The 16,764-nt window shown below is 47.9% G+C and overlaps 1 protein-coding gene across 1 annotated transcript in view; it reads right to left on the bottom strand.

The window, feature by feature from the left end:
* Positions 1–938: 938 nt before the first annotated feature.
* Positions 939–16,764, bottom strand: part of fbxo7 (F-box protein 7) — a 30,094-nt gene continuing 14,268 nt past the window's right edge. The window contains 8 exon segments of the mRNA XM_029743889.1: positions 939–1,350; positions 3,070–3,113; positions 8,011–8,187; positions 8,861–8,956; positions 10,130–10,213; positions 11,333–11,576; positions 11,924–12,148; positions 13,994–14,447. Coding sequence (XP_029599749.1) covers positions 1,033–1,350; positions 3,070–3,113; positions 8,011–8,187; positions 8,861–8,956; positions 10,130–10,213; positions 11,333–11,576; positions 11,924–12,148; positions 13,994–14,447 — 1,642 coding nt within the window. The 3' untranslated portion in view covers positions 939–1,032.

Genomic DNA, 16,764 nt, shown 5'->3' with positions numbered 1-16,764 from the left:
ATTTTAGAGAAATACGTTTTTTTTGTGTGTATGGAACATTTCTGGGATCTTTTATTTCAGCTCATAAAACATAGAGACCAACACTTTACATGTTGCGTTTTATATTTTAGTTCAGTGTACATGACTATTGAATCGTCCCTGAACAGTCTGGTTTTCAGAGAGACACTGAGGGCTCAAATATGACCACAGCTAAAAACCAGTCGATTCCCATTTCTCATTTTATTTAAAGCTTTTAGTCTGCGGGGAAACAAGTGCTCTACAAAATGTCTTCATAGTGAATGGTGGAAGATAGAAACGGCCACCTCAATCCCCCAGGCACCCCTACAGATCTGCTACCTCAATCCCCCAGGCACCCCTACAGATCTGCTACCTCAATCCCCCCAGGCGCCCCTACAGATCTGCTACCTCAATCCCCCAGGCACCCCTACAGATCTGCTACCTCAATCCCCCCAGGCACCCCTACAGATCTGCTACCTCAATCCCCCCAGGCACCCCTACAGATCTGCTACCTCAATCCCCCCAGGCACCCCTACAGATCTGCTACCTCAATCCCCCCAGGCACCCCTACAGAACTGCTACCTCAATCCCCCCAGGCACCCCTACAGATCTGCTACCTCAATCCCCCCAGGCACCCCTACAGATCCGCCATCTTTAAATTTGACCGGTTTCTCAACAGGAAAACTTTTTAGAAGTTTGCATTTCCTGCTGTGCAGCAACATTCTCTGCAACAACAGAGCGATCTAATGAAGATAGCAGATCAGTATGAGGTTACCTCATCACTTACTAAACACACACACACACACACACACACACACACACACACACACACACACACACAGAAGAACATGAGCTATTAAAGCTGATTCTGGATCAGGGATAAGGTTTATAAAAAAACACCTGGATGAGGTTTGGGTGATAATAAGCAGGCTGGATGGGGGTTAGCGTTCATCTCTGTTTTATTTAAGCTTCTCTGTGTGGTGGTCATACTCCTACACCACCACTAGAGGTCACTGGTCAGGGTGGGGAGTGGGGTCAAATGAACCCTCTTCTGATGTCAGCCGGCCGGTTCCCAGCAGGTCTCAGCCCCCTTCGTCCAATCAGCCCTCCTGCTGTGGGATCGTGACCTGGGAGCGGACCAATAGGGTCGTAGCGGGGGCGGGGCAGAATACCACCGGGGATGCCAGGTCTCTGGTCGTACTCCCCACCGATGATGCCAGGCGGGTAGAAGGGGAAGGGGTTGTTGGGAAGGGGGTGGAGGGGGTAGAGGGGTGGGGGGACAGGGTGGTAGCGGGGCATGTGGCGGGGGTAACTGGCTGCCTCTCTCCTCCACCTGTACTTCTTCTTGTAGAGCTGAAATTAAAACGGTACCAGAGAGTTAGACAGTGGCTGAGTCCTAAATGAAACCAGAGAGTTAGACAGTGGCTGAGTCCTAAATGGTACCAGAGAGTTAGACAGTGGCTGAGTCCTAAATGGTACCAGAGAGTTAGACAGTGGCTGAGTCCTAAACGGAGCCCTATTCCCTATATAGTGCACTACTATAGACCAGAGCCCTATTCCCTATATAGTGGTACTACTATAGACCAGAGCCCTATTCCCTATATAGTGGTACTACTATAGACCAGAGCCCTATTCCCTATATAGTGGTACTACTTTAGACCAGAGCCCTATTCCCTATATAGTACACTACTATAGACCAGAGCCCTATTCCCTATATAGTGGTACTACTTTAGACCAGAGCCCTATTCCCTATACAGTACACTACTATAGACCAGGGCCCTATTCCCTATATAGTGCACTACTATAGACCAGAGCCCTATTCCCTATATAGTGGTACTACTATAGACCAGAGCCCTATTCCCTATATAGTGCACTACTATAGACCAGAGCCCTATTCCCTATATAGTGGTACTACTATAGACCAGAGCCCTATTCCCTATATAGTACACTACTATAGACCAGAGTCCTATTCCCTATATAGTACACTACTATAGACCAGAGCCCTATTCCCTATATAGTGCACTACTTTAGACCAGATAGCTGGGGTTTTATTAATGTCAGATTGTAGCCGGGGTTTTATTAACGTCAGATTGTAGCTGGGGTTTTATTAACGTCAGATTGTAGCTGGGGTTTTATTAACGTCAGATTGTAGCTGGGGTTTTATTATTAACGTCAGATTGTAGCTGGGGTTTTATTATTAACGTCAGATTGTAGCTGGGGTTTTATTAACGTCAGATTGTAGCCGGGGTTTTATTAACGTCAGATTGTAGCTGGGGTTTTATTAACGTCAGATTGTAGCTGGGGTTTTATTAATAACGTCAGATTGTAGCTGGGGTTTTATTAACGTCAGATTGTAGCTGGGGTTTTATTAACGTCAGATTGTAGCTGGGGTTTTATTAACGTCAGATTGTAGCTGGGGTTTTATTAACGTCAGATTGTAGCTGGGGTTTTATTAACGTCAGATTGTAGCTGGGGTTTTATTAACGTCAGATTGTAGCTGGGGTTTTATTAACGTCAGATTGTAGCTGGGGGTTTATTAACGTCAGATTGTAGCTGGGGTTTTATTAATAAAGTCAGATTGTAGCTGGGGTTTTATTATTAACGTCAGATTGTAGCTGGGGTTTTATTATTAACGTCAGATTGTAGCTGGGGGTTTATTAACGTCAGATTGTAGCTGGGGTTTTATTAACGTCAGATTGTAGCTGGGGTTTTATTAACGTCAGATTGTAGCTGGGGTTTTATTAATAAAGTCAGATTGTAGCTGGGGTTTTATTAACGTCAGATTGTAGCTGGGGTTTTATTAACGTCAGATTGTAGCTGGGGTTTTATTAACGTCAGATTGTAGCTGGGGTTTTAATAATAAAGTCAGATTGTAGTTTTATTGATTTCTAAAAGCAGGTCACTAATGAACAGAGACTTACCATCTGTGGGGTTGATTCCAGGGATGATGAGCAACACAATAAATACAGCTGAGACACCAAACCCTTTTAAACCAGGGCTGGAAAAAGACATGTGTTTAAAGAGCATAGTTAATATATATATATATATATAGCACACTAGGACCTGACTCACCTCTTTCCACTGAGTGTCTCTGTCTCGGCTGTGGTCTTGGCAGTCTGCAACAGTCAAATAACAAATCTCCATCACACAATATACACTCAATAACTAAACATATCTTTAATACAGACAGACACGTCTCAGGAAAACAGTCCTGGCTCTGCTCTGACGTGAAGAAACTAAACATATCTTTAATACAGACAGACACGTCTCAGGAGAACAGTCCTGGCTCTGCTCTGACGTCTAGAAACTAAACATATCTTTAATACAGACAGACAGGTCTCAGGAGAACAGTCCTCTGACGTGGAGAAACTAAACATATCTTTAATACAGACAGACACGTCTCAGGAGAACAGTCCTGGCTCTGCTCTGACGTGGAGAAACTAAACATATCTTTAATACAGACAGACAGGTCTCAGGAGAACAGTCCTCTGACGTGGAGAAACTAAACATATCTTTAATACAGACAGACACGTCTCAGGAGAACAGTCCTGGCTCTGCTCTGACGTCTAGAAACTAAACATATCTTTAATACAGACAGACACGTCTCAGGAGAACAGTCCTCTGACGTGGAGAAACTAAACATATCTTTAATACAGACAGACACGTCTCAGGAGAACAGTCCTGGCTCTGCTCTGACGTGAAGAAACTAAACATATCTTTAATACAGACAGACACGTCTCAGGAGAACAGTCCTGGCTCTGCTCTGACGTCTAGAAACTAAACATATCTTTAATACAGACAGACAGGTCTCAGGAGAACAGTCCTCTGACGTGGAGAAACTAAACATATCTTTAATACAGACAGACACGTCTCAGGAGAACAGTCCTGGCTCTGCTCTGACGTGGAGAAACTAAACATATCTTTAATACAGACAGACAGGTCTCAGGAGAACAGTCCTCTGATGTGGAGAAACTAAACATATCTTTAATACAGACAGACACGTCTCAGGAGAACAGTCCTGGCTCTGCTCTGACGTGGAGAAACTAAACATATCTTTAATACAGACAGACAGGTCTCAGGAGAACAGTCCTCTGACGTCTAGAAACTAAACATATCTTTAATACAGACAGACACGTCTCAGGAGAACAGTCCTGGCTCTGCTCTGACGTGGAGAAACTAAACATATCTTTAATACAGACAGACACGTCTCAGGAGAACAGTCCTCTGACGTGGAGAAACTAAACATATCTTTAATACAGACAGACACGTCTCAGGAGAACAGTCCTCTGACGTGGAGAAACTAAACATATCTTTAATACAGACAGACAGGTCTCAGGAGAACAGTTCTGGCTCTGCTCTGACGTGTGGAATCAGACTGTCAATGAATCATAAAACCCCATTTGAGTGAAGCTACATATGGTGGCATAACATCCATTTCTCTTTACATTTCAGTCATTTAACCTCTAGCGAGTACCCTACCAATGGGGGCGCCACAGCGCATTTTGGAAAAAATTCGTTCCCATTTTCAACGGCCTACTAATCAAACTCAGAAGCTAGGACATGCATATACTTATTTTATATGGATAGAAAACACCCTAAAGTTTCTGAAACTGTTTGAATGGTGTCTGTGAGTATAACAGAACTCGTATGGCAGTCAAAACCCCGAGACCGATTGAACTAGGAAGTGGGATTCTGAATTGTGGACTCGACTTCACAGCCTTCCCTATAATTTACAACGTGACAAAATGATAATTGAGCACTTTCCAGTGCGTCCACTAGATGTCCCCAGTCTTTACAAAGTGTTTTGAGGGTTCTACGGTCGAAACTCAGTGAAGGAGACGATGTGGCAATTGGTCACAGTAGGAGGGCCATCAGCATTGTGACGTCGGCGGCCGTGTCTGCCCCCACCTTTGGAAACGTTTTGAAACACAATGAAATCGTCCCACTCGAATCTGATTGGCTCTCTTGTTGAAACAGGCCCTGAAGATTAATGTTATACAACGTTTGACATGTTTGAACGAACCTAACTGAGGGAAAACAGTCATTTTTCGTTAGCCAAGTGCCGCGCACGGATCAACATTTGGTTACAGCCTTCTGACGCGCTAACAACAGCAAGCTAATGGAACATAAAGGATGGACCGAAAATACATTTGTCATGGACCTGGGATATCGGGAAGTGCTTTCTGATGAAGACAACTAAAGGTGAGGGATTATTGGCAATATTATACAAGATCAGATGTGATGTGCGATTGTTCCAAGATGGCGAGGAGCTAGGCTTTCTGGGTATCGCATCCCCTTTTATCTCAAAGTGTGATTACCCTGTAAAGTTAATTTAAAATCTGTTATGACGGGTGTTTTCAAGAGATATTCATCTATAAATCTTAGATTGACAATATAAAAAAAAAAAAATGTTTTCGAATAGTAATTTATAAAATTGTAGCACTGTTTCCCGGGACGCATTTTATGGGAAAATAGTTAGTCAACGTCAGGTGCCGATGTAAAATGCTGTTTTTATATAGAAATATGACCTTTATTGAACAAAAGATTGCATGCTGTGTGTAACATGATGTCCTAGGTGTGTCATCTGATGAAGTTTGTAAAAGGTTAGTGCTGCATTTAGCTGTTTTTTGGTTATATGTGATGCATGTGCTTGGTTGGAAAATTGATATGATGCAACTTTTACCATGTACTCCTCTAACATAATCTAATATTGTGCTTTTCCTGTAAAACCTTTTTGAAATCGGACGACAAGGGTCGATTCAAGAGAGGTGTATCTATAAAACGATATGAGACAGCCCTATATTTGAAAAAAAAAAAATATTGAATTTCGTTATGCTAATGTCGCTAGGAGTTTTCGCTGGAAAATGATCCCGCTAACGGGATGATATGCGCAAGAAGTTTTTAACAGACACTCTTACCCAGATAGACCAGAGACCTCCAGAGAGACCAGAGAGACCTCCAGACAGACCAGAGAGACCTCCAGACAGGCCAGAGGCCTCCAGATAGACCAGAGAGGCCTCCAGATAGACCAGAGGCCTCCAGACAGACCAGAGACCTCCAGACAGACCAGAGAGACCTCCAGACAGGCCAGAGAGGCCTCCAGACAGACCAGAGAGGCCTCCAGACAGACCAGAGAGACCTCCAGACAGACCAGAGAGACCTCCAGACAGACCAGAGAGACCTCCAGACAGACCAGAGAGACCTCCAGACAGGCCAGAGAGACCTCCAGACAGGCCAGAGAGACCTCCAGACAGACCAGAGAGGCCTCCAGACAGACCAGAGAGACCTCCAGACAGGCCAGAGAGACCTCCAGACAGGCCAGAGAGACCTCCAGACAGACCAGAGAGGCCTCCAGACAGACCAGAGAGACCTCCAGACAGACCTCCAGACAGACCTCCAGACAGACCAGAGAGACCTCCAGACAGACCTCCAGACAGACCAGAGAGGCCTCCAGACAGACCAGAGACCTCCAGACAGACCAGAGAGACCTCAAGACTGACCAGAGGCCTCCAGATAGACCAGAGAGGCCTCCAGATAGACCAGAGGCCTCCAGACAGACCAGAGACCTCCAGACAGACCAGAGAGACCTCCAGACAGGCCAGAGAGGCCTCCAGACAGACCAGAGAGGCCTCCAGACAGACCAGAGAGACCTCCAGACAGACCAGAGAGACCTCCAGACAGACCAGAGAGACCTCCAGACAGACCAGAGAGACCTCCAGACAGGCCAGAGAGACCTCCAGACAGGCCAGAGAGACCTCCAGACAGACCAGAGAGGCCTCCAGACAGACCAGAGAGACCTCCAGACAGGCCAGAGAGACCTCCAGACAGGCCAGAGAGACCTCCAGACAGACCAGAGAGGCCTCCAGACAGACCAGAGAGACCTCCAGACAGACCTCCAGACAGACCTCCAGACAGACCAGAGAGACCTCCAGACAGACCTCCAGACAGACCAGAGAGGCCTCCAGACAGACCAGAGACCTCCAGACAGACCAGAGAGACCTCAAGACTGACCAGAGAGACCTCCAGACAGACCAGAGAGACCTCCAGAGAGACCTCCAGACAGACCAGAGGCCTCCAGATAGACCAGAGAGACCTCCAGACAGACCAGAGGCCTCCAGACAGACCAGAGAGACCTCCAGACAGACCAGAGAGACCTCCAGACAGACCAGAGAGACCTCCAGACAGACCAGAGAGACCTCCAGACAGACCAGAGAGACCTCCAGACAGACCAGAGAGACCTCCAGACAGACCAGAGAGACCTCCAGACAGACCAGAGAGACCTCCAGACAGACCAGAGAGACCTCCAGACAGACCAGAGAGACCTCCAGACAGACCAGAGGCCTCCAGACAGGCCAGAGAGACCTCCAGACAGGCCAGAGAGGCCTCCAGACAGACCAGAGAGGCCTCCAGACAGACCAGAGAGACCTCCAGACAGACCAGAGACCTCCAGACAGACCAGAGAGACCTCCAGACAGACCAGAGAGACCTCCAGACAGACCAGAGAGACCTCCAGAGAGACCTCCAGACAGACCAGAGAGACCTCCAGACAGACCAGAGGCCTCCAGACAGGCCAGAGAAACCTCCAGACAGACCAGAGAGGCCTCCAGACAGACCAGAGAGACCTCCAGACAGACCAGAGAGACCTCCAGACAGACCAGAGAGGCCTCCAGACAGACCAGAGAGGCCTCCAGACAGACCAGAGAGACCTCCAGACAGACCAGAGAGACCTCCAGATAGACCAGAGAGACCTCCAGACAGACCAGAGGCCTCCAGACAGACCAGAGAGACCTCCAGACAGACCAGAGAGACCTCCAGACAGACCAGAGAGACCTCCAGACAGACCAGAGACCTCTAGACAGACCAGAGAGACCTCCAGACAGACCAGAGAGACCTCCAGACAGACCAGAGAGACCTCCAGACAGACCAGAGACCTCCAGACAGACCAGAGACCTCCTGTCTTTTATGTGTGTTTAGAAATATATCCGTGTGTGTGTGTGTGTGCGTTCGTCCTACCCCTGAAGTCTCGGCGGTAGAGGTGTCTCCAGAGAGCCGGGTCTGTGGTGGTCTGGTGGAGGTGCCTGTTGACCGAGGAGAGGGCCAGGAGAGAGGAGACATCCAGCAGTCTCAGCACCCTCAGTAACAGCTCTGGAGGAAGGACTGGCAGGCCAAACACTGCTGGCAGGGCCATGGCTGTTATACCACCACCAGACACCAGGGGGAGACAGAGAGTCACAATACAGAGAGATACTATTTATTTAATAACAGTACTACATATCTACCTCCCAGTACTATTTATTTAATAACAGTACTACATATCTACATCCCAGTACTATATATTACTTAACAGTACTACATATCTACATCCCAGTGCTATTTATTTAATAACAGTACTACATATCTACCTCCCAGTACTATTTATTTAATAACAGTACTACATATCTACATCCCAGTACTATATATTACTTAACAGTACTACATATCTACATCCCAGTGCTATTTATTTAATAACAGTACTACATATTTACATCCCAGTACTATATATTACTTAACAGTACTACATATCTACATCCCAGTGCTATTTATTTAATAACAGTACTACATATGTACATCCCAGTACTATTTATTTAATAACAGTACTACATATCTACATCCCAGTACTATATATTACTTAACAGTACTATATATCTACATCCCAGTACTATATATTACTTAACAGTACTATATATCTACATCCCAGTACTATATATTACTTAACAGTACTATATATCTACATCCCAGTACTATATATTACTTAACAGTACTACATATCTACATCCCAGTACTATTTATTTAATAACAGTACTACATATCTACATCCCAGTACCTTCTCTGGCTGAAGCGATCAGAGGATACACCAGCTGGTCTTTGAAGACACGGGACAACTTCCTCAGCTCTGTGTAGACGGCCGCAGCACTGTCACCTGGAACAGGACAGACACTATTACCTGGAACAGGACAGACACTATTACCTGGAACAGGACAGACACTATTACCTGGAACAGGACAGACACTTTCACCTGGAACAGGACAGACACTATTACCTGGAACAGGACAGACACTATTACCTGGAACAGGACAGACACTACTACCTGGAACAGGACAGACACTATTACCTGGAACAGGACAGACAGGACAGACACTATCACCTGGAACAGGACAGACACCATCACCTGGAACAGGACAGACACTATCACCTGGAACAGGACAGACACTATCACCTGGAACAGGACAGACACTATCACCTGGAACAGGACAGACACTATTACCTGGAACAGGACAGACACTATCACCTGGAACAGGACAGACACTATCACCTGGAACAGGACAGACACTATTACCTGGAACAGGACAGACACTATCACCTGGAACAGGACAGACACTACCACCTGGAACAGGACAGACACTGTCACCTGGAACAGGACAGAGACTATCACCAGGAACAGGACAGACACTGTCACCTGGAACAGGACAGACACTCCTACCTGGAACAGGACAGACACTACACCTGGAACAGGACAGACACTATCACCTGGAACAGGACAGACACTATAACCTGGAACAGGACAGACACTATCACCTGGAACAGGACAGACACTATCACCTGGAACAGGACAGACACTATTACCTGGAACAGGACAGACACTATCACCTGGAACTGAACAGACAGGACAGACACTATCACCTGGAACAGGACAGACACCACACCTGGAACAGGACAGACACTATCACCTGGAACAGGACAGACACTATCACCTGGAACAGGACAGACACTATCACCTGGAACAGGACAGACACTATCACCTGGAACAGGACAGACACTATCACCTGGAACAGGACAGACACTATCACCTGGAACAGAACAGACACTATTACCTGGAACAGAACATACACTATTACCTGGAACAGAACATACACTATTACCTGGAACAGGACAGACACTATCACCTGGAACAGAACATACACTATTACCTGGAACAGGACAGACAGAACAGACACTATCACCTGGAACAGGACAGACAGGACAGACACTATCACCTGGAACAGGACAGACACTATCACCTGGAACAGGACAGACAGAAGATACACACACTAACCTGTCCACTGGTCAGTCACATAGGTGGAGGGTTTCAGCGACAGTTTCCTCACTGTGTCCACCTGCTGGTTCACCTTCAGGGTGGCTGCAGTGGGGAGCAATTTACCGATCAATCAGGGGGGAGACCAATGAGGTCAATAATGATAAGCAGAGATGGATTAAACATATAGCTATGGAAAACACTGAGACTGCCTTCCAGATGGCCCCCTATGGCCCTTCCAGATGGCCCCCTATAGCCCTTCCAGATGGCCCCCTATAGAGCCCTATAGCCCTTCCAGATGGCCCCCTATAGTCCTTCCAGATGGCCCCCTATGGCCCTTCCAGATGGCCCCCTATGGCCCTTCCAGATGGCCCCCTATGGCCCTTCCAGATGGCCCCCTATAGAGCCCTATGGTCCTTCCAGATGGCCCCCTATGCTCCTTCCAGATGGCCCCCTATAGAGCCCTATGGGCCTTCCAGATGGCCCCCTATAGAGCCCTATGGGCCTTCCAGATGGCCCCCTATAGAGCCCTATGGGCCTTCCAGATGGCCCCCTATGGTCCTCCAGATGGCCACCTATAGTGCCCTATGGTCCTTCCAGATGGCCCTTCCAGATGGCCAGCTATAGAGCACTATGGTCCTTCCAGATGGCCCCCTATGGTCCTTCCAGATGGCCCCCTACGGTCCTTCCAGATGGCCCCCTACGGTCCTTCCAGATGGCCCCCTACGGTCCTTCCAGATGGCCCCCTACGGTCCTTCCAGATGGCCCCCTATGGTCCTTCCAGATGGCCCCCTACGGTCCTTCCAGATGGCCCCCTATAGCGCCCTATGGTCCCTCCAGATGGCCCCCTATAGTCCTTCCAGATGGCCCCCTATAGTCCTTCCAGATGGCCCCCTATAGCCCTTCCAGATGGCCCCCTATAGTCCTTCCAGATGGCCCAATATAGCCCTTCCAGATGGCCCAATATAGCCCTTCCAGATGGCCCAATATAGCCCTTCCAGATGGCCCCCTATAGTCCTTCCAGATGGCCCCCTATAGCCCTTCCAGATGGCCCCCTATAGCCCTTCCAGATGGCCCAATATAGCCCTTCCAGATGGCCCCCTAAAGAGCCCTATGGTCCCTCCAGATGGCCCCCTATAGTCCCTGGTCAGAAGTAATAAACTATATAGTGAATAGGATCCCATTTGGGACCCAGCCACAGCTTTGAGAAACAGTGAGACTGACCGTTGATAACCAGAATAGGTCCCATGGATACAGCTAGGACCATGGCCAGGCTGTCTTCACAGAGAGGATGGGCATACTGCAGTCTGTACAGCCCTCCTGGTGCCCTCCACCCAGCTGGCATCTCACCAGGACGTCCCTCAGAGCCCTACACACACACACAGAGAGGATGGGCATACTGCAGTCTGTACAGCCCTCCTGGTGCCCTCCACCCAGCTGGCATCTCACCAGGACGTCCCTCAGAGCCCTACACACACACACACACACACACACACACACACGCACGCACGCACGCACACACACACCACACGTGCACGCGCACACACACTATTTAGGGAATAGGGCTCTGGTCAACAGTAGTGCACTATTTAGGGAATAGGGTGACATTTGGGATGCAATCCCAGAGAGAATCTCAATTCAATAACTCCTCGCCTCCTCCTCCTCAAACCCATTGGATGAGAAAACCAGAGGTCCCTCCCACCTGAAACTTCTCCTCCAATGAGTTTTGAGGAGGAAGCAGAGAGGATGCGAGGAGTTATTGAATTGAGATTCTCCCCCCCCCCCCCCTCCCTAGTCTCCCGTAGAGCCTTATACCTGACACAGGAAGCCGGTCTCAACCATCAGGAGATGTACTGCCACCATCAGGGCATCACAGGTACTGCTGCTCTGAGCCTGGTGGTACAGGACCTCCAGGGAATGGGGCACCTTCCCTCCTTCTGCTTCCCCACACAGCATGGGTTCCCAAACCCACCGGCCTGCCTCTTCTTCCTGCTCTTCCTCTCTGACCACTTCCTGTTGAGGCTCCACCCCCTTGCTGGCCTGGATCAACAACACAAATCACCATGGTGACTATCTGGTATACTGAGATGAAAGTCAACAGCAGTATCCTATTAGAGTTATAGAAAAACTCACAATACAATTGAATTACCGCAAAAATCTAATGATTTACACATTTTATATACATATACACACACAGTGAATTCAGAAAGTATTCACATTTTGTTATGTTACAGTCTTATTCTAAAATGGATTAAATTGTTTATACCCCCTCAATCTACACACAATACCCCATAATGACAAAACAAAAACAGGTTAAGAAATTTATAAAAAGCTGAAATATCACATTGACATAAATATTAATTAACCCTTAATTCAGTTCTTTGCTTAAGCACCTTCGGCAGCGATTACAGCCTTGAGTCTTCTTGGGTATGAAGCTACAAGCTTGGCACACCTGTATTTGGGGAGTTTCTCCCATTCTTCTCTGCAGATCCTCTGAAGCTCTGTCAGGTTGGATGGGGAGCGTCGCTGCACAGCTATTTTCAGGTCTCTCCAGAGATGTTCGATCGGGTTCAAGTCCGGGCTCTGGCTGGACCACTCAAGGACATTCAGAGACTTGTCCCGAAGCCACTCCTGCGTTGTCTTGGCTGTGTCCATAGGGTCGTTGTCTTGTTGGAAGGTGAACCTTCGCCCCAGTCTGAGGTCCTGAGCGCTCTGGAGCAGGTTTTCATCAAGGATCTCTCTGTACTTTGCTCCGTTCATCTTTCCCTCGATCCTGACTAGTCTCCCAGTCCCTACCGCTGAAAAACATCCCCACAGCATGATGCTGCCACCACCATGCTTCACCGTAGGGATGGTGCCAGGTTTCCTCCAGACGTGACGCTTGGCATTCAGGCCGAAGAGTTCAATCTTGGTTTCATCAGACCAGTGAATCTTGTTTCTCATGTTCTGAGAGTCCTTTAGGTGCCTTTTGTCAAACTCCAAGCGGGCTGTCATGTGCCTTTTACTGGGGAGTGGCTTCCGTCTGGCCACTCTACCATAAAGGCCTGATTAGTGTAGTGCTGCAGAGATGGTTGTCCTTCTGGAAGGTTCTCCCATCTCCACAGAGGAACTCTGTAGCTCTGTCAGAGTGACCATCGGGTTCTTGGTCACCTCCCTGACCAAAGCCCTTCTCCCCAGATTGCTCAGTTTGGCCGGGCGGCCAGCTCTAGGAAGGGTCTTGGTGGTTCCATTTAAAAATGGAGGCCACCGTGTTCTTGGGGACATTCAATGCTGCAGACATTTTTTGGTACCCTTCCCCAGATCTGTGCCTCGACACAATCCTGTCTCGGAGCTCTACGGACAATTCCTTCAACCTCATGGTTTGGTTTTTGCTCTGACATGAACTGACAACTGTGGGACCTTATATAGACAGGTGTGTGACTTTCCAAATCATGTCCAATCAATTGAATTTACCACAGATGGACTCCAATCAAGTTGTAGAAACATCTCAAGGATGATCAATGGTAACAGGATAAACCTGAGCTCAATTTTGAGTCTCATAGCAAAGCGTCTGAATACTTACATCAATAAGGTATCTGTTTTTTGTTTTTTTTATAAATTTGCAAAAAATTCTAAAAACCTGTTTTCACATTGTCATTATGGGGTATTGTGATGTCATTATGGGGTATTGTGATGTCATTATGGGGTATTGTGATGTCATTATGGGGTATTGTGATGTCATTATGGGGTATTGTGTGTAGATTGAATCAATTTTAGAATAAGGCTGTAAAGTAACAAAATGTGGAAGAAGTCAAAGGGTCTGAATACTTGTATTGTAATATACTACTACTATATATACACTACTGTAATATAATATACTAATGGTGTTAGGAGTTAAAGGCTCACCTCACTGGAGCGTTGGGCTGGTGGGTGTACAGCTTGGTACAGCCCAGTACTACTACTACTACTGCTGCTGTTGCTGGGTGCCTGGCGGGCTGAGGAGGCAAAGGCAGCGGAGGAAGCAGGGTAGCCTGAGGGAACAGCCTGGCAGGCTGAGGGAGCAGGGGCAGCGGAGGGGGCAGGGTAGCCTGAGGGAACAGCCTGGCGGGCTGAGGGAGCAGGGGCAGCGGAGGGGGCAGCCTGGCGGGCTGAGGGAGCAGGGTAGCCTGAGGGAACAGCCTGGCAGGCTGAGGAAGCAGGGGCAGCGGAGGGGGCAGCGGCGACGGAGGGCACAGCGACAGATGGACACAGGATGACACAGACCAGGTCCCCAGTGACGATGCCACAGGAAGACAAAGTCTGACCAGAGTCAGAGAGAAGATCTGAGCCGTTCAGGGACAAGGTGAACTCTGCGTCTGGGCTGTGGGGGGACAGAGGAGAGTTAGGATCTGAGCTGTTCAGGGACAAGGTGAACTCTGGGCTGTGGGGGGACAGAGGAGAGTTAGGATCTGAGCTGTTCAGGGACAAGGTGAACTCTGCGTCTGGGCTGTGGGGGGACAGAGGAGAGTTAGGATCTGAGCTGTTCAGGGACAAGGTGAACTCTGGGCTGTGGGGGGGGGACAGAGGAGAGTTAGGATCTGAGCTGTTCAGGGACAAGGTGAACTCTGGGCTGTGGGGGGGGACAGAGGAGAGTTAGGATCTGAGCCGTTCAGGGACAAGGTGAACTCTGGGCTGTGGGGGGGACAGAGGAGAGTTAGGATCTGAGCTGTTCAGGGACAAGGTGAACTCTGGGCTGTGGGGGGGACAGAGGAGAGTTAGGATCTGAGCTGTTCAGGGACAAGGTGAACTCTGGGCTGTGGGGGGACAGAGGAGAGTTAGGATCTGGTCAAGTCTAAACATAAACCATTGATTTCAAAGTTAAAATAAACCATACAACTATGAAAAATGACTGCTTTGAACAATTTACACAATACATTTAAAAAGATCCCATTTACTAGGATAACTCCAGATGAACAGTTTGGTTCCTGAATTACAATCAAATCTCCCTCAGCTTTATTCTGTTAGCAAACTTAGTTTCTGCCCAGTTATTCCTCTAAATGTGTTTTTGTGAAATGTTCAGTAGACATGTTTAAAAGTTGTACTTGTGCATAGAGTTGGATGGTTTGTTACACTTTGAAACCAATGTTTTTTTTGTTCGCTATACATTTTTAAAGTGGAAATCTGAATCTACCGTAGAATTGCCCTTCAGCAACAGAAGGAGAAAGTGTCTAACCTGAGGGTCTAACTAACCTGAGGGACTAACTAACCTGAGGGACTAACTAACCTGAGGGACTAACTAACCTAAGGGACTAACTAACCTGAGGGACTAACTAACCTGAGGGTCTAACCTGAGGGTCTAACTAACCTGAGGGACTAACTAACCTGAGGGACTAACTAACCTGAGGGACTAACTAACCTGAGGGACTAACTAACCTGAGGGTCTAACTAACCTGAGGGACTAACTAACCTGAGGGTCTAACTAACCTGAGGGTCTAACTAACCTGAGGGTCTAACTAACCTGAGGGACTAACTAACGTGAGGGACTAATTAACCTGAGGGACTAACTAACCTGAGGGTCTAACCTGAGGGACTAACTAACCTGAGGGACTAACTAACCTGAGGGACTAACTAACCTGAGGGACTAACTAACCTGAGGGTCTAACTAACCTGAGGGTCTAACTAACCTGAGGGACTAACTAACGTGAGGGACTAACTAACCTGAGGGTCTAACTAACCTGAGGGTCTAACTAACCTGAGGGACTAACTAACCTGAGGGACTAACTAACCTGAGGGACTAACCTGAGGGACTAACTAACCTGAGGGACTAACCTGAGGGACTAACTAACCTGAGGGACTAACTAACCTGAGGGACTAACTAACCTGAGGGACTAACTAACCTGAGGGACTAACTAACCTGAGGGACTAACCTGAGGGTCTAACTAACCTGAGGGACTAACTAACCTGAGGGACTAACTAACCTGAGGGTCTAACCTGAGGGTCTAACTAACCTGAGGGACTAACTAACCTGAGGGTCTAACTAACCTGAGGGTCTAACTAACCTGAGGGTCTAACTAACCTGAGGGACTAACTAACCTGAGGGACTAACTAACCTGAGGGACTAACTAACCTGAGGGACTAACTAACCTGAGGGTCTAACCTGAGGGACTAACTAACCTGAGGGACTAACTAACCTGAGGGTCTAACTAACCTGAGGGACTAACTAACCTGAGGGTCTAACTAACCTGAGGGTCTAACTAACCTGAGGGACTAACTAACCTGAGGGTCTAACTAACCTGAGGTCTAACTAACCTGAGGGACTAACTAACCTGAGGGTCTAACTAACCTGAGGGTCTAACTAACCTGAGGGACTAACTAACCTGAGGGTCTACTAACCTGAGGGGTCTAAACCTGAGGGACTAACTAACCTGAGGGAACCTGAGGTCACCTGAGGACTACTGAGGGACTAACCTGAGGATCTAACTAACCTGAGGGACTAACTAACCTGAGGGTCTAACTAACCTGAGGGTCTAACTAACCTGAGGGACTAACTAACCTGAGGGTCTAACTAACCTGAGGGTCTAACTAACCTGAGGGACTAACTAACCTGAGGGTCTAACTAACCTGAGGGACTAACTAACCTGAGGGACTAACTAACCTGAGGGACTAACTAACCTGAGGGTCTAACCTGAGGGACTAAC

This window comes from Salmo trutta, unplaced genomic scaffold, assembly GCF_901001165.1.
Source record: "Salmo trutta unplaced genomic scaffold, fSalTru1.1, whole genome shotgun sequence".
In the NCBI taxonomy this organism is placed as follows: domain Eukaryota; kingdom Metazoa; phylum Chordata; class Actinopteri; order Salmoniformes; family Salmonidae; genus Salmo; species Salmo trutta.
The sequence above is the reverse complement of the archived record's forward strand: the minus strand, read 5'-3'. Positions and strand labels throughout refer to the sequence as shown.